The following is a 16,529-nucleotide window of genomic DNA, read 5'->3' as shown; positions in this document are numbered from 1 at the left end:
GGTACTGAGAGAGCGCCGCACTGTCGGAGGGGCGGTACTGAGGGAACGCCGCACTGTCGGAGGGGCGGTACTGAGGGAGCGCCGCACTGTCGGAGGGGCGGTACTGAGAGAGCGCCGCACTGTCGGAGGGGCGGTACTGAGGGAACGCCGCACTGTCGGAGGGGCGGTACTGAGGGAGCGCCGCACTGTCGGAGGGGCGGCACTGAGGGAGCGCCGCACTGTCGGAGGGGCTGTACTGAGGGAGCGCCGCACTGTCGGAGGGGCGGTACTGAGGGAGCGCCGCACTATCGGAGGGGCAGTACTGAGGGAGCGTCGCACTGTCGGAGGGGCAGTACTGAGGGAGCGCCGCACTGTCGGAGGTGCCGTCTTTCGGATGAGACTTTAAACCGAGGCCCCGTCTGCCCTCTCGGGTGGATGTAAACGATCCCGGGGCCACTATTGGAAGAAGAGCAGGGGGAGTTCTCCCCGGTGTCCTGGGGCCAATATTTATCCCTCAACCAACATCACTAAAACAGATGATCTGGGTCATTATCACATCGCTGTGTGTGGGATCTTGCTGTGCGCAAATTGGCGTTTCCCACATCACAACAGTGAGCGCACTCCAAAAGTACTTCATTGGCTGTGAGACGCCGTGGGACGTCCAGTGGTCGTGAAAGGCGCTATATAAATGCAAGTCTTTCTTTCTGTTCAGCTCTGTCAAAGAGTCAGCACATGTCTGATGGGCCGAATGGCCTCCTCCTGTGCAGCATTATTCTGCGGGACCAATTGGACAGCTCTGTCGAAGGTCCAGCGTGGGCTGAATGGCCTCCTTCAGTGCTGTATCATTGCATGGGATTGAATTGGGCAGCTCTCTCGAAGGGCTGGCACAGGCCTGACGGGCGGACTGGCCTCTTTCTGTGCGGCATAATTCTACGGGACTAAATGTGTGGCTCTCTCGAAGGCGCTGGTACGTGCAAGGATGGTCCAAATGACCTTGTTCTGTGCTACATTGATGGGGGTGGGGGGGGGGTGTGGGTGCTCTGTCGAAAGGGCCTGTATGGTCAAGCATGGGCTGAACGGTCAACTTCTGTGCTATATTGGGGGGGCCACCACCTCTGCCAAGGTATGGCGGGCCGAGGGGGGGGGGGGGTGAACGGACCCAGCAACGTAGGAGCGGTGGCTGGGGCCCATTTGCCATTTGGCCCATGCTACCTTGGTGCTCTCCCCCATCTCCCAATCACCTCCCATGCTTTTGGCCTTGGGTGCAGCCACGTCACACGCCATTCGCCATGCAGCCCGCGTCACAGGGGAGGGCGGGGTTTGGAATGCCGGCCAATGGGAGGGAAGGGGGCGGGGCCAGGCTCCAGGTTCCAGGGGGATGGCCCAGCCTGTCAATCACAGGGAGAAATCCTGGGGAGGTTGCAATTGCCAGAGACACAGAGATACAATGTGCCACTTTCAAGACTGCGGGGCTATTAAAGCAGATGGGTTTAAAACCAAAGGCACTCGAGAACCAGGCAAATAACTATCCTGTGGACATCGGCAGCACAGGGTATAGCTCTTTATTTATATCTATAATAATATCTATATAGCAAATATGTAATTATTTGCCAGTAAACAGCAACCAATTGCACATTGTAGTATGTTTGCAATGTTATTTATTTTTTAAATTCTTTGCAGAATAAATATTTTACAAGCCTGTGCAACTGAAGACAATTGCGTACTAAATTAGAACTGCAGGCTTATTTATCTTCCACCTCTCCACAGACACACACACACACACACACACACTATCTTGTTTTTTTGTCTGTGCGAGGGACGATGCAGAAATATTTGGACGCTGCTTATTTAAAATTGTATATTTATTTACACGTGTGTTTGCATTTGGAGAGTCGGGGGGAGGGGGGGGTTAGATTTGGAGAGGGGTGAATGCATGGCCTTAAAGGAAACAGGATTAAAAAAAAGAATATATATTTAGCTTTGTGAATATTTGTTTATGCATATTTGTTTAATTTGCTTGCTGCCTGCACACTCCCCACCCACAGGTCCCTGTGGTTTAAAATGATGCAAATGTCAGGGTAGGGGCTGCTGTACAAGGTGCTGCTGTCTGTCCATAGTGGTACATACTGCCTCTGTAATAATTACGCAATGGATAGATTGGTAACTCGCGCAGTTCTGTGTTATTTGTGTTCAGGCCGCCTTCCAACCTCGGTATACACACACCCGGGGCGAGTTGTTGCATCAATCCCACCCTGATCCATTGCACTCCCAATGTGAATGAATGCCCTTTTGCTATTTATACACACTGCAGCTCTTAAAGGAACGCACCAAGCGAGCCCTCTGCAACAATCATCTTTCCAGACTTATTAGCGGTTCCCTGATCTGACCTGTTAGGATTTCACAGTGCAGGACTGTCAGCATTGCTGTTTTTTAAATCCTAAATTAGCCTCTGCTCTGACCAAACCACCTCCCCGCCGCCACACCCCCTAAAATCCCATTGAGTGCAGTTCCCAGTCAGGATAAAACCAGCCCCTTGTCTGAGCTGCGTTGCAAAGAAACATCTTGCATTTCTCTAGCGCCTTAGGACCTCCCAACGCACTTTGCAGCCAATGAAGTACTTTTTTTGGGGGGGGGTGGGGGGGGAAGGATAGTCGCTGTTGTAATGTGGAAACGCCAATTTGCGCACAGCAAGCTCTCACACACAGCAATGTGATAATGACCCAGATCATCTGTTTTAGTGATGTTGGTCGAGGGATAAATATTGGCCCCAGGACACCGGGGAGAACTCCCCTGCTCTTCTTCCAATAGTGGCCCCGGGATCTTTTACATCCACCCGAGAGGGCAGACAGGACCTGGGTTTAACGTCTCATCTGAAAGACAGCCCCTCCGACAGTGCGGCACTTCCTCAGTAATGCCCCTCCGACAGTGCGGCGATCCCTCAGCACTGCCCCTCCGACAGTGCGGCGATCCCTCAGTACTGCCCCTCCGACAGTGCGCCGCTCCCTCAGTACTGCCCCTCCGACAGTGCGCCGCTCCCTCAGTACTGCCCCTCCGACAGTGCGGCGATCCCTCAGTACTGCCCCTCCGACAGTGCGCCGCTCCCTCAGTACTGCCCCTCCGACAGTGCGCCGCTCCCTCAGTACTGCCCCTCCGACAGTGCGGCGATCCCTCAGTACTGTCCCTCCGACAGTGCGCCGCTCCCTCAGTACCGCCCCTCCGACAGTGCGCTGCTCCCTCAGTACCTCCCCTTTGAAAGTGCGCCGCTCCCTCAGTACCGCCCCTCTGACAGTGCGGCACTCCCACAGTACTGCCCCTCCGACAGCGCAGTACGGCGCTCCCTCAGTACTGCCCCTCCAACAGTGCGACGCTCCCTCAGTACTGCCCCCTCCGACAGCACAGTACGGCGCTCCCTCAGTACTGCCCCTCCGACAGTGCTGCACTGGGAGTGTCAGCCTAGATTTTTGTGCTCAAGTCCCTGGAGTGGGAGTTGAACCCACAACCTTCTGACTCAGGCCAGTGTGCTGCCCACTGAGCCACAGATGACAGTAGCAATGGGAGAGTTGATGCACTCTGTGGACCCCCTGGGCTAAGGTGAGGGGGGGGGGCGGGTAAATCAGCCAAGGTTCCCCCTCCCCTAGTCACTGTCCACTTACAGTTCAAGCCCATGGGACAAAAGTGAGCCTGGCTGCGTGGATCCGAAATTGTCTGAGGGACAGAGAGCGGCAAGTCCGCGGTGAACGGTTGTTATTTCAGGTGAACGGTTGTTATTTCAGACTGGGTGCAGTGGTGTACCCCAGGGGTCGGTGTTGGGACAGCTACTCGATTCCATATACATTAATGACTTGGGGACACACAGGGCGTCATTTCATAGTTTGGAGGGGACACAAAACTGGGAATTGTAGTTATACAGTGAGCAGGGGGACGGTAACAGTGAGGACACAGACAGACTGGTGAAATGGGCCGACACGCGGCAAATGAAATTTAGTAATAAGTGTGAAGTGATACATTTTGGTCGGAAGAGCAAGGAGAGACAGTATGAACTATAGGGTAGAATTTTAAAGGGAGTGCAGGAAGAGCGAGACCCGGGGCTGTACGTACCCAAGTCCTTGAAGGTGGCAGGCAGGTTGTGAAGGCTGTTAAACATACACGGGACCCTGGCCTTTATAAATAGAGGCACAGAGTACAAAAGCAAGGACGTTATTGCTAAACCCTTTATAAACCCCTGGTTCGGCCCCAGTCAGAGAACTGGGTCCAATTCTGGGCTCCGTACTTTAGAAACGTATAAAATTCTGACGGGGTTGGACAGACTGGATGTAGGGAGGATGTTTCCCCGGGGCTGGGAAGTCTAGAACAAGGGGTCACAGTCTCAGGATACGGGGTAGGAAATTTAGGAGCGAGATGAGGAGAAATGTTCTCACTCAGAGGGTGGTGAACCTGTGGAATTCTCTACCACAGAAGGCTGTGGAGGCCAAGTCACTGAATATATTTAAGAGGGAGATAGATAGATTTCTAGACACAAAAGGCATCAAGGGGTATGGGGGAGAAAGCGGGAATATGGTGTTGAGATAGAGGATCAGCCATATTGAATGGCGGTGCAGACTCGAAGGGCCGAATGGCCTACTCCTGCTCCTATTTTCTATGTTTCCATGTCGAGGCCTTGGAGAGGGTCCAGGGGGAGAGTGACCAGAACGGTCCCGGGGGGATGAGGGACTTCAGTGACATGGGGAGACTGGAGAAGCCAGGGTTGTTCCCCTTGGAGCAGAGAAGGTTAAGGGGGAGATTTGATCGAGATGTTCACAATCACACGGGGGGTTCTGACGGAGTAAATCAGGAGGGACTGTTCCCGGGGGCAGGAGGGCCGGTAACCAGAGGGAGACGGATTGACGATAATCGGCGATGGAACCAGAGGGGGAGACGAGGAGAATGTTTTTACGCAGCGAGTTGTTGTGATCGGGAACGCGCTGCCTGAAAGGGCGGTGGGAGCAGATTCGATCGTGACTTTCAAACCGGAAATTGGATCAATACTGGGACAGGAGAAATGTGCCGGGGCTGTGGGGAAAGTGCAGGGGGGGAGTGGGACTGATTGGATCGCTCTGTCACAGAGCCGGCACTGCACGGGCTCGAGGGGCCGAATGGGATCCTCCTGTTCCTGTGTAACAGGCTTGATGGCCCAATGGGATCCTCCTGTGCGGTATCATTCTCTGATTGTATGGCGCATGCTAGAAACTGCACAGCTGTCAAGTGAACACAACCTGTACCAGTCTGTGATGACTCCCATGGGAGACCAGCCCCATCGACACTCTCTCTCCTAGACTCCCACACAAGGGGTGACTCCTTGGACAGCTGCAGCAAGATTGGTTTCGAGAAAGGAAAGGGAAAAGGGATAGATTTGCTGTTCTCTGTCCATGAATGGTTGGAAAACTAGGTCAGAATTTAAAAGGAGCATATGACAGTGCGAGGGAGCAGGATTAACATCAGTAGAGATACAGTCAGTAACACAGGGCGCTGGGGGAGAGGGGTTACTGAGTGACAGTGTGAGGGAGCAGGATTAACATCAGTAGAGATACAGTCAGTAACACAGGGCGCTGGGGGAGAGGGGTTACTGAGTGACAGTGTGAGGGAGCTGGATTAACATCAGTACAGATACAGTCAGTAACACAGGGCGCTGGGGGAGAGGGGTTACTGAGTGACAGTGTGAGGGAGCTGGATTAACATCAGTACAGATATAGTCAGTAACACAGGGCGCTGGGGGAGAGGGGTTACTGAGTGACAGTGTGAGGGAGCTGGATTAACATCAGTACAGATACAGTCAGTAACACAGGGCGCTGGGGGAGAGGGGTTACTGAGTGACAGTGTGAGGGTTGCTGGATTAACATCAGTACAGATAGTCAGTAACACAGCATTTTGAGCTTTCCTCGTCTATTAAAGATGAGATCTCTCTCTATTTTAATATTTATACTGTTATTTAATACAAGGTAACCCACAGTTGAAATATCACCCTCATCCACAGGAGTGTAGACTGATACTAAAATACTCACTTAGAGTTACTGTGCACAGTTCTGGTCTCCATATCCCACACTGGAAGTTACTGTGCACAGTTCTGGTCTCTATATCCCACACTGGGAGTTACTGTGCACAGTTCCAGTCTCCATATCCCACACTGGAAGTTACTGTGCACAGTTCTGGTCTCCATATCCCACACTGGGAGTTACTGTGCACAGTTCCAGTCTCCATATCCCACAGTGGAAGTTACTATGCACAGTTCTGGTCTCTATATACCACACTGGGAGTTACTGTGCACAGTTCTGCTCTCCATATCCCACACTGGGAGTTACTGTGCACAGTTCTGGTCTCTTATATCCCACACTGGGAGTTACTGTGCACAGTTCTGGTCTCTTATATCCCACACTGGGAGTTACTGTGCACAGTTCTGGTCTCTTATATCCCACACTGGGAGTTACTGTGCACAGTTCTGCTCTCCATATCCCACACTGGGAGTTACTGTGCGCAGTTCTGGTCTCCATATCCCACACTGGGAGTTACTGTGCACAGTTCTGGTCTCCGTAATATAAAAAGGATAGCGAGGCACTGGAGAAGATGTAAAAAAAAGTTTTACAAGAATAATCTCAGAAGTGAGATGTTATAACGATCAGGAAAGACTAACAGACTGGGTCCCTTTGCTCTAGAAAAGAGAAGTCTGAGGGGTGAGCTGATAGAGGTCTGTAGGGTCGACGTAGAGAATGTTTCCCCTTGTGGGGGAGACCAGAACTGGGGGCCACCAATATCAGACAGTCACTGATAAACCCAATGGGGAATTCAGGAGAAACGTCTTTACCCAGAGAGCGGTGAGAATGTGGAACTCGCTGCCACAGGGAGGGGTTGAGGTGAATAGTATCGATGTATTTAAGGGGAGGCTGGATAAACACACGGGGGAGAGAGGGATAGAAGGATGGGGTGATGGGGGGGAGATGGAGAGGGGTGGGCGGGGCTGGTGTGGGGCATAAACCCCGGCACGGAGCGGTGGGGCATAAACCCCGGCACGGAGCGGTGGGGCATAAACCCCGGCACGGAGCGGTGGGGCATAAACCCCGGCACGGAGCGGTGGGGCATAAACCCCGGCACGGAGCGCCAGGGCCCAGTGGGCTGTGTCTGTGTGCTGTGTAATTCTCTGTAATGTTAGCAGGATTGGAGGGGGAGGACGGAACATGATGAGACAGAGCGAGAAGTTATAAATAAAGCTCGGGAGTGGGAGGGAATGATGTTCATGTAACACTCTGTGTAAAGTCGCCCAGTTAGAGCTTGCAGATGGGGTGCTTTGAAGAGGCTGATTACGTCGTGACAGGGAGCAGTGATTCACTCTGTGGGGGATCGGCAGCAAGCAAGCAGCCCACCCGCTTCACTCTCCCCTCGCGTTACCTTGCCAACTCCTGTCGGTTTCTCTCCCCCCACCTCCCCACGAGGTGCTGCACGCGAGCCCCGAGGGCGATCACCCGGCAGGGCTGGGCGACCATGTGGTGCCTCACAACTCCGCCCCCCCCCCCCCCCGTGGACTTTTCGAGGAGGGCCAATGAGGGCAGGCCGTACGATGTAGTGCATATGGATTTTAGCAAAGGCTTTCGATAAGGTCCCGCATGGCACGAAAGTAAAAGCCCACGGGATCCAGGGCAAAGTGGCAAGTTGGATCCAAAATTGGCTCGGAGACAGGAAGCAAAGGTTGATGGGTGTTTTTGTGACTGGAAGGCTATATCCAGTGGGGTTCCGCAGGGCTCAGTGCTGGGTCCCTTGCCTTTTGTGGTATATATCAGTGACTCGCTCTTAAATGTTGGGGGTATGATTAAGAAGTTTGCAGATGACACTAAAATAGGCCGTGTGGTTGATATTGAAGAAGAAAGCTGTAGACTGCAGGATGATATCAATGTACTGGTCAGGTGGGTAGAACAGTGGCAAATGGAATTCAGTCCAGAGAAGTGTGAGGTAATGCATTTGGGGAGGGCTAACAAGGCAAGGGAATATACATTAAATGGTAGGACACTGAGAAGTGTAGATGAACAGAGGGACCTGGGAGTGCAGATCCCTGAAGGTAGCAGGCCAGGTAGATAAGGTGGTTAAGAAGGCATACGGGATACTTGCCTTTATTAGCTGAGGCATAGAATATAAGAGCAGGGAGGTTATGCTTGACCTGTATAAAACACTAGTTCGGCCACAGCTGGAGTACTGCGTGCAGTTCTGGTCACCACATTACAGGAAAGCTGTGATTGCACTAGAGAGGGTACAGAGGAGATTTACCAGGATGTTGCACTGGAGAAGGTACAGAGGAGATTTACCAGGATGTTGCACTGGAGAAGGTACAGAGGAGATTTACAAGGATGTTGCACTGGAGAGGGTACAGAGGAGATTTACCAGGATGTTGCACTGGAGAGGGTACAGAGGAGATTTACCAGGATGTTGCATTAGAGAGGGTACAGAGGAGATTTACCAGGATGTTGCACTGGAGAAGGTACAGAGGAGATTTACCAGGATGTTGCACTGGAGAGGGTACAGAGGAGATTTACCAGGATGTTGCACAAGAGAGGGTACAGAGGAGATTTACCAGGATGTTGCCTGGACTGGACAATTTTAGCGATGAGGAAAGATTGGATAGGCTGGGGTTGTTTACCTTGGAACAGAGGAGGCTGAGGGGAGAGCTGATTGAGGTGTATAAAATGATGAGGGGCCTGGATAGAGTGGATAGGACGGACCTGTTTCCCTGGGCAGAGGGGTCAACAACCAGGGGGCAGAGATTTAAAGTAATTGGGGGGAGGTTTAGAGGGGATTTGAGGGGAAATGTCTTCACCCAGAGGGTGGTGGGGGTCTGGGGTGGAACTCACGGCCTGAAAGGGGGGTAGAGGCAGAAACCCTCACCACATTTAAACAGTACTTGGATGTGCACCTGAAGTGCCGTAACCTACAGGGCTACGGACCCAGAGCGGGAAAGTGGGATTAGGCTGGGTAGCTCTTGGTTGGCCGGAGCGGACACGATGGGCCGAAATGGCCTCCTTCCGTGCCGTAAATTTCTGTCGTTCTATGAAGTTGTGCACGCCAACCCGACTTGGAGATAAGGCCAGCTGCTGTTCGGTGTTTGTTCGCCCCACTGCCCAAACTGGGCGCGTGAGCTGGGAGAGTGGGGCTATTTGACTGCAGTGTGCATCACACTCCAAGCCCCATCCCGATACCTTCGCGCGCACTTTGCCGTGGAGGGTCACCGGACAGCGATTTCAGAGGTGGTAATCTCAGCTGATTTTCCCTCTCCATAATCCAGGTCTGCTGAAACCAATTACAGCCCACCCTTAAAGAAAGACTCCCCTCTCTCCAACACAATTCACGACCACCAGACGTCCCAAAGCGCCTCACAGCCAATGAAGCAGTTTTTGAAGCGTAGTGACTATTATAATGTGGTAAACGCAGCAGCCAATTTGGGCACAGCAAGCTCCCACACTCAGCAATATGGTAATGACCCAGATAATCTGTTTTTAGTGATGGGTTAATATTGGCCCCAGGACACCGGGGAGAACTCCCCTGCTCTTCTTCCAATTGCGGCCCCGGGATCTTTTACATCCACCCGAGAGGGCAGATGGGGCCTCGGTTTAACGTCTCATTCGAAAGACGGCCCCTCCGACAGTGCGGCACTCCTTCCCGACAGTGCGGTGCTCCCTCAGTACTGCCCCTCCGACAGTGCGGCGCTCCCTCAGTACTGCCCCTCCGACAATGCGGCGCTCCCTCAGTACCGACCCTTCGACAGTGCGGCGCTCCTCAGTACTGCCCCTCCGACAGTGCGGCACTCCCTCAGTACTGCCCCTCCGACAGTGCGGCGCTCCCTCAGTACTGCCCCTCCGACAGTGCGGCACTCCCTCAGTACTGCCCCTCTGACAGTGCGGCACTCCCTCAGTACAGCCCCTCCGACAGTGCGGCACTCCCTCAGTACAGCCCCTCCGACAGTGCGGCGCTCCCTCAGTACCGACCCTCCGACAGTGCGGCGCCCCCTCAGTACTGCCCCTCCGACAGTGCGGCGCTCCCTCAGTACTGCCCCTCCGACAGTGCGGCGCTCCCTCAGTACCGACCCTCCGACAGTGCGGCACTCCCTCAGTACCGACCCTCCAACAGTGCGGCACTCCCTCAGTACAGGCACCGGGGAGCGCTGGCCTGGATTAGCTGCTCGAGTCTCTGGAGTGGTTGCTCAAACCCACGACCTTTGACTGAGTGCGAAGCTAGAGCGAGAAGGAGGGAGAGACCCACAGCACCAGCAGTGACACAGGCTGAGGCCTGGTCCTGGATCTCCTTGGGCAGGGAGCTTGAACTGGGACACAGCTCCATCCCGCATCGATGTAACGTTAGCCGGAGCAGTATAAATTTTTCAGGCGTGTGTAAACGCCGAGGCCGATTGATTTACACTCAGCGACCGGCTCCCACTGAAATCCGAGACGACAGTGCAGCCCGGCCAGCTTTGTCTCGAAGAGACAAATTGCATCCACCCGAGTCTTTTCTCGATGTTTCTCTCTGTCCATTCATCACCTTGTGCAGACGCCTTCAGCTTGGAGATAAGCTCCCCTCCCACTGCACCATCACAGCACACACTCACTCCGCCATGCTCTCCCTGCTCTGGGAGTGTTTGATGGGGACAGTGTAGAAGGAGATTTACTCTGTATCTAACCCCCTGTACCTGCCCTGGGAGTGTTTGATGGGACAGTGTAGAGGGAGCTTTACTCTGTATCTAACCCCCTGTACCTGCCCTGGGAGTGTTTGATGGGACAGTGTAGAGGGAGCTTTACTCTGTATCTAACCCCGTGCTGTACCTGCCCTGGGAGTGTTTGATGGGACAGTGTAGAGGGAGCTTTACTCTGTATCTAACCCCGTGCTGTACCTGCCCTGGGAGTGTTTGATGGGACAGTGTAGAGGGAGCTTTACTCTGTATCTAACCCCGTGCTGTACCTGCCCTGGGAGTGTTTGATGGGACAGTGTAGAGGGAGCTTTACTCTGTATCTAACTCCCTGTACCTGCCCTGGGAGTGTTTGATGGGACAGTGTAGAGGGAGCTTTACTCTGTATCTAACCCCATGCTGTACCTGCCCTGGGAGTGTTTGATGGGACAGTGCAGAGGGAGCTTTACTCTGTATCTAACCCCGTGCTGTACCTGCCCTGGTGTTTGATGGGACAGTGTAGAGGGAGCTTTACTCTGTATCTAACCCTGTGCTGTACCTGCCCTGGGAGTGTTTGATGGGGCAGTGTAGAGGGAGCTTTACTCTGTATCTAACCCCGTGCTGTAACTGCGCTGGGTTGGTGTGAAGCAGACACTGGGTGCCCAAAGATAGCAAGCGTTCCATTTGTAACACAAACATCCCTCCCCCCGATGAGCAAACTCGAGGGGTGCCATTTCTCGGGTGTGCTGTTGGCGATGTCGTGTGCGAGTGTTTAACTCTCGGCCTCCTGTGTTTTGCTAGAATGGTGCTGGAGGGAAGCACAGACGCCGTGACTGCCCAGTCTTTGGACCTACACAACAACCTCACCCGACCCACCCAGCTCCACCCCAGCCCAGGCCTCGCCGAGCACTCGCTCCCCAGCAAGGAGTTCGTCAAATACGGAGAGTTCATTGTCTTAGGGTAAGGTTCTCCTGGGCCCCGACCCCCGACCCCGCTCCTCCTCCGCCCCCTGACCCCGTTCTGCCTCTCCGACCCCTGGGCCCTGACCCCCGACCCCGCTCTGAACCCTGACCCCACTCCGACCCCCGACCCTGCTCCGCCCTGACCATGCTCCGCGCCACCCCGCCCCCCCCGTGCCTCTAACCCCGCTCTGCACCCCGACCCCTGACCCCACTGCGCCCCCCCCCCTGACCCCGCTCCATCCCCGACCCCCGACCCCGCTCTGAGGAAACGCTTCACGGGCACCCTCAAAGTCTCTCTCGGAAAAGTGCAACATCCCCACCGGCACCTGGGGGGGAATCCCTGGCCCGAGAACCCTCGAGGTGGAGGAGGAGAGGAGGAGGAGCACCCGGGAAGGCGCCAAACACCTCGAGTCTCGTCGCCGAGAGCGCACGGCAACCCACCCGTCCCTCCCACCACCGTCTGCCCCACCTGTGACAGAGGAGGGGGGGGCGGGGGTCCCACATTGGTCTCATCAGTCACCTGAGAACTCGTGGCAGTGTGGAAGCAAGTCATCCTCGACTCCGAGGGACTGCCTCAGAAGAAGAGGGTAAGGTTCCTCCAGCTGTGCTAACCATTCGGGTGGAAGAACTCCTCCCGGAGTCACAGTGCGGATTCCATCCACAAAGTTGCACAACGGACGAGATCTTCACCTCCCGACAACGACAAGAGAAGTGCAGGGAGCAAGCACCAACCCTTGTACATGGCCTCCTTTGACCTCACAAAGGCCTTTGACACCGCCAACCGCGAGGGTCTATGGAGCGTCCTCCTCTGTTTCGGCTGCCCCTAAAAGTGGTCAGGATCACGGCCTGCTCCACGACGGCATGCAGGCCGTGATCCTGACCAACGGATCCACCACCGACCCGATCCACGTCCGGGCCGGGGTCAAACAGGGCTGTGTCCGCCATTCAATACGATCGCGGCTGATCCGATCATGGACTCAGCTCCACTTCCCCGCCCGCTCCCCATAACCCGTCACTCCCTTATCGCTCAAATATCTATCTCCACCTTAAATATATTCAATGGCCCAGCCTCCACAGCTCTCTGGGGCAGAGAATTCCACAGATTCACCCCCCTCTGAGAGAAGAAATTCCTCCTCATCTCTGTTTTAAATGGGCGGCCCCTTATTCTAAGACCATGCCCCCTAGTTCTAGTCTCCCCCATCAGTGGGAACATCCTCTCTGCATCCACCTTGTCGAGCCCCCTCATAATCTTAGACGTTTCGATAAGATCACCTCTCATTCTTCTGAACTCCAATGTGTAGAGGCCCAACCTACTCAACCTTTCCTCATAAGACAACCCCGTCATCTCCGGAATAAGTGACATTATATCGAAGGCCTGTAGTTGTGCTCTTCCCCACAAGAGGAACACTCTCTGTATCCAAAAATCTTTCAGGGTTTTGAACAGCTCTATCAGCTCAACCTTCTCTTCAGGCACGATACTGGGCTGCGGATTTGACTCAAGCCCCTGACTGGATGCAGAGAGGCTGTTTCCACTGATGGGGGGGGGGGAGGGGAGAGAGACTAGAACTAGGGGGAATAATCTTCGAATAAGGGGCCGCCCATTTAAAACAGAGGTGAGGAGGAATTTCTTCTCTCAGAGGGTTGTAAATCTGTGGAATTCGCTGCCTCAGAGAGCTGTGGAGGCTGGGACACTGAATAAATTTAAGACAGAGATAGACAGTTTCTTAAATGATAAGGGAGCGGGCAGGGAAGTGGAGCTGAGTCCATGATCGGATCAGCCATGATGGTATTAAATGGCGGTGCAGGCTCGAGGGGTCGAATGGCCGACTCCTGCTCCTGTTTCTGATGTTCTAATCGAGGCGATTCTCTCCCCGCTGCAGGTACAATGGATCGCTGGCAAATGGTGACAGAGGCCGACGCAGGAGTCGGCTGGCCCTGTACAAGAGGCCGAGTGCCAACGGTGTCAAACCAGATGTGATCCACATTACGTCAACGCCACTGGCCTCGAAGGTAATGTGCAACCTCTGGTTAACCCCCGTATCTCCAGCGCTGTCCACACGCTCCGGGGCGCCCCAACGTGCTTCACGCCCAGTTCTGCACATTTCTCGCAGGGCCGTCGCTGTTGTAGGATGTCGGAAACGCAGCAGGCCAATGAGCGCACAGCAAGATTCCATGAACAGGGCAGGCTGGGGGAATAATGGGCCAAACATCAGAGTTCCCCCCTGCTCATCTTCAAATAGTGCCCCGGGATCTTTTACATCCACCTGAGAGAGCAGGCCTTGGTTTTATGTCTCATCTGAAAAATGGCCCCTCCGACAGCGCGGCGCTCCCTCAGTACTGCCCCTCCGACAGCGCGGCGCTCCCTCAGTACTGCCCCTCCGACAGCGCGGCGCTCCCTCAGTACTGCCCCTCCGACAGTGCGGCGCTCCCTCAGTACTGCCCCTCCGACAGCGCGGTGCTCCCTCAGTACTGCCCCTCCGACAGCGCGGCACTCCCTCAGTACTGCCCCTCCGACAGCGCGGCGCTCCCTCAGTACTGCCCCTCCGACAGCGCAGCGCTCCCTCAGTACTGCCCCTCCCACAGTGCGGCGCTCCCTCAGTACTGCCCCTCCGACAGTGCGGCGCTCCCTCAGTACTGCCCCTCCGACAGCGCGGCGCTCCCTCAGTACTGCCCCTCCCACAGTGCGGCGCTCCCTCAGTACCGCCCCTCCCACAGTGCGGCGCTCCCTCAGTACTGCCCCTCCGACAGTGCAGTGCGGCGCTCCCTCAGTACTGCCCCTCCGACAGTGCAGTACGGCGCTCCCTCAGTACAGCCCCTCCGACAGTGCAGTGCGGCGCTCCCTCAGTACTGCCCCTCCGACAGTGCGGCGCTCCCTCAGTACTGCCCCTCCGACAGCGCGGCGCTCCCTCAGTACTGCCCCTCCGACAGTGCGGCGCTCCCTCAGTACTGCCCCTCCGACAGTGCGGCGTTCCCTCAGTCCCAGCACTGGGAGTGTCCGTCTGGATTATGGGGCTCAAGGCTCCGTGGGCTTGAACCCTCGACCTTGAGATTCGGACACAAGGGCCAGGTGTATATATATGTATGTGTGTGTGTTATGATGGTTCAGCGGGCTAACTGCGGCCTCTGATTGCAGGCACTCAGTAACATGGGGCAGCACAGCGTGTCCTACACCCTGTCGCGGAGCCAGTCGGTCATTGTGGAGTACAGTCACGATAGCAACACAGACATGTTCCAGGTACTGGGGCCCGGGCCAGGGGGCAGGGCGAGGGAGGGAGGGAGGGAGAGGGGAGGGGGATAGGGAGAAGAGAGATAGGATGGAGGGGTGAGGGGGGATAGGGAGGAAGGGGATAGGGAGGAGGGGGGGATAGGATGGAGAGGGATGGGGAGGAGGGGTTAGGGAGGATGGGGATAGGGAGGAGGAGGAGTGTGAGGTGGGGTGGAGGAGGTACGGGGGAGGGGGCAGTGGGCGGAGGGGTTAAACGGGGCGAGGGGGCCACAGGCGGTGGCCATGATGGAGGCGATTAGTGCAGGAGCGGGCGGACTGTACCCTGCTCACGGTGAGGGGGGGGTGTGTGTGTGGGGGGTTTTGTGTGTGTGTGTGTGGGGGGGGGTTGTGTGTGTGTGTGTGTGTGGGGGGGGGTTGTGTGTGTGTGTGTGTGTGGGGGGGGGTTGTGTGTGTGTGTGTGTGTGTGTGTGTGTGTGTGGGGGGGGGTTGTGTGTGCAGTTGTGTGTGTGGGGGGGGGCTGTGTGTGTGTGTGTGTGTGTGTGTGTGTGTGTGTGGGGGGGGGGGGGTTGTGTGTGTGGGGGGGGGGGTTGTGTGTGTGTGTGTGTGGGGGGGGGATGTGTGTGTGGGGGGGGGGTTGTGTGTGTGTGTGTGGGGGGGGGGGGGTTGTGTGTGTGGGGGGGGGGTTGTGTGTGTGTGTGTGTGGGGGGGGGATGTGTGTGTGGGGCTGTGTGTGTGTGGGGGGTGTCTGGGGGAGCTGTGTGTGTGTGGGGGGGGGTGTGTGTGTGTATGGGGCTGTGTGTGTGTGTGTGGGGGGGGGATTGTGTGGGGGGTGTGTGTGGGGGTGGGTGTGTGTGGGGGAGGGTGTGTGTGGGGGGGGGGGTGTGTGTGGGGGGGGAGTGTGTGTGGGGGGGGAGTGTGTGTGTGGGGCTGTGTGTGTGTGGGGGGTGTCTGGGGGAGCTGTGTGTGTGTGGGGGGGGGGTGTGTGTGTGTATGGGGCTGTGTGTGTGTGTGTGGGGGGGGATTGTGTGGGGGGGGTGTGTGGGGGGGGTGTGTGGGGGGGGTGTGTGAGGGTGTGTGTGGGGGGGGGGTGTGTGTGGGGGGGGGTGTGTGTGGGGGGGGGAGTGTGTGTGGGGGGGGAGTGTGTGTGGGGGGGGAGTGTGTGTGTGGGGGGGGTGTGTGTGTGTGGGGGGGGGAGTGTGTGGGGGGGGTGTGTGGTGGGGGGGGGTGTGTGGTGGGGGGGGTGTGTGGAGGGGGTGTGTGTGTGTGGGGGGGGGGTTGTGTGGGGGGGGGGGTGTGGTGGCGGGGGTGTGGTGGGGGGGGGTGTGTGGGGGGGTGGTGTGTGTGGGGGGGGGTGTGTGGGGGGGGGTGTGTGGGGGGGGGTTGTGTGGGGGGGGGGTGTGGTGGCGGGGGTGTGGTGGGGGGGGTGTGTGTGGGGGGGTGGTGTGTGGAGGGGGTGTGTGTGTGTGTGGGGGGGGGTGTGTGGGGGGGGGTGTGGGGGGGGTGTGTGTGTGGGGGGGGGGTGTGTGTGTAGGGGGGGGTGTGTGTGTGGGGGGGGGGGTGTGTGGGGGGGGGTGTGTGTGGGGGGGGGTGTGTGGGGGTGTGTGTGTGTGGGGGGGGGTGTGTGTGTGTGGGGGGTGTGTGTGTGTGGGGGGTGTGTGTGTGTGGGGGGTGTGTGTGTGGGGGGGGGTGT

At 56.4% G+C, this 16,529-nt stretch overlaps 1 protein-coding gene across 1 annotated transcript; it reads left to right on the top strand.

Moving 5' to 3' along the window:
* Window positions 1–1,463: 1,463 nt before the first annotated feature.
* On the top strand, window positions 1,464–14,848 carry LOC139242640 (E3 ubiquitin-protein ligase pellino homolog 2-like; the record flags this gene model as incomplete). Its single annotated transcript, XM_070870443.1, has 4 exons — window positions 1,464–1,531; window positions 11,453–11,611; window positions 13,494–13,623; window positions 14,747–14,848. Coding segments are annotated over exons 1-4 (459 nt in total), but the record flags the coding sequence as incomplete, so codon positions are not given.
* Window positions 14,849–16,529: the final 1,681 nt, after the last annotated feature.

Source organism: Pristiophorus japonicus, unplaced genomic scaffold (assembly GCF_044704955.1).
Source record: "Pristiophorus japonicus isolate sPriJap1 unplaced genomic scaffold, sPriJap1.hap1 HAP1_SCAFFOLD_1402, whole genome shotgun sequence".
NCBI lineage: Eukaryota > Metazoa > Chordata > Chondrichthyes > Pristiophoridae > Pristiophorus > Pristiophorus japonicus.
The sequence above is the reverse complement of the archived record's forward strand: the minus strand, read 5'-3'. Positions and strand labels throughout refer to the sequence as shown.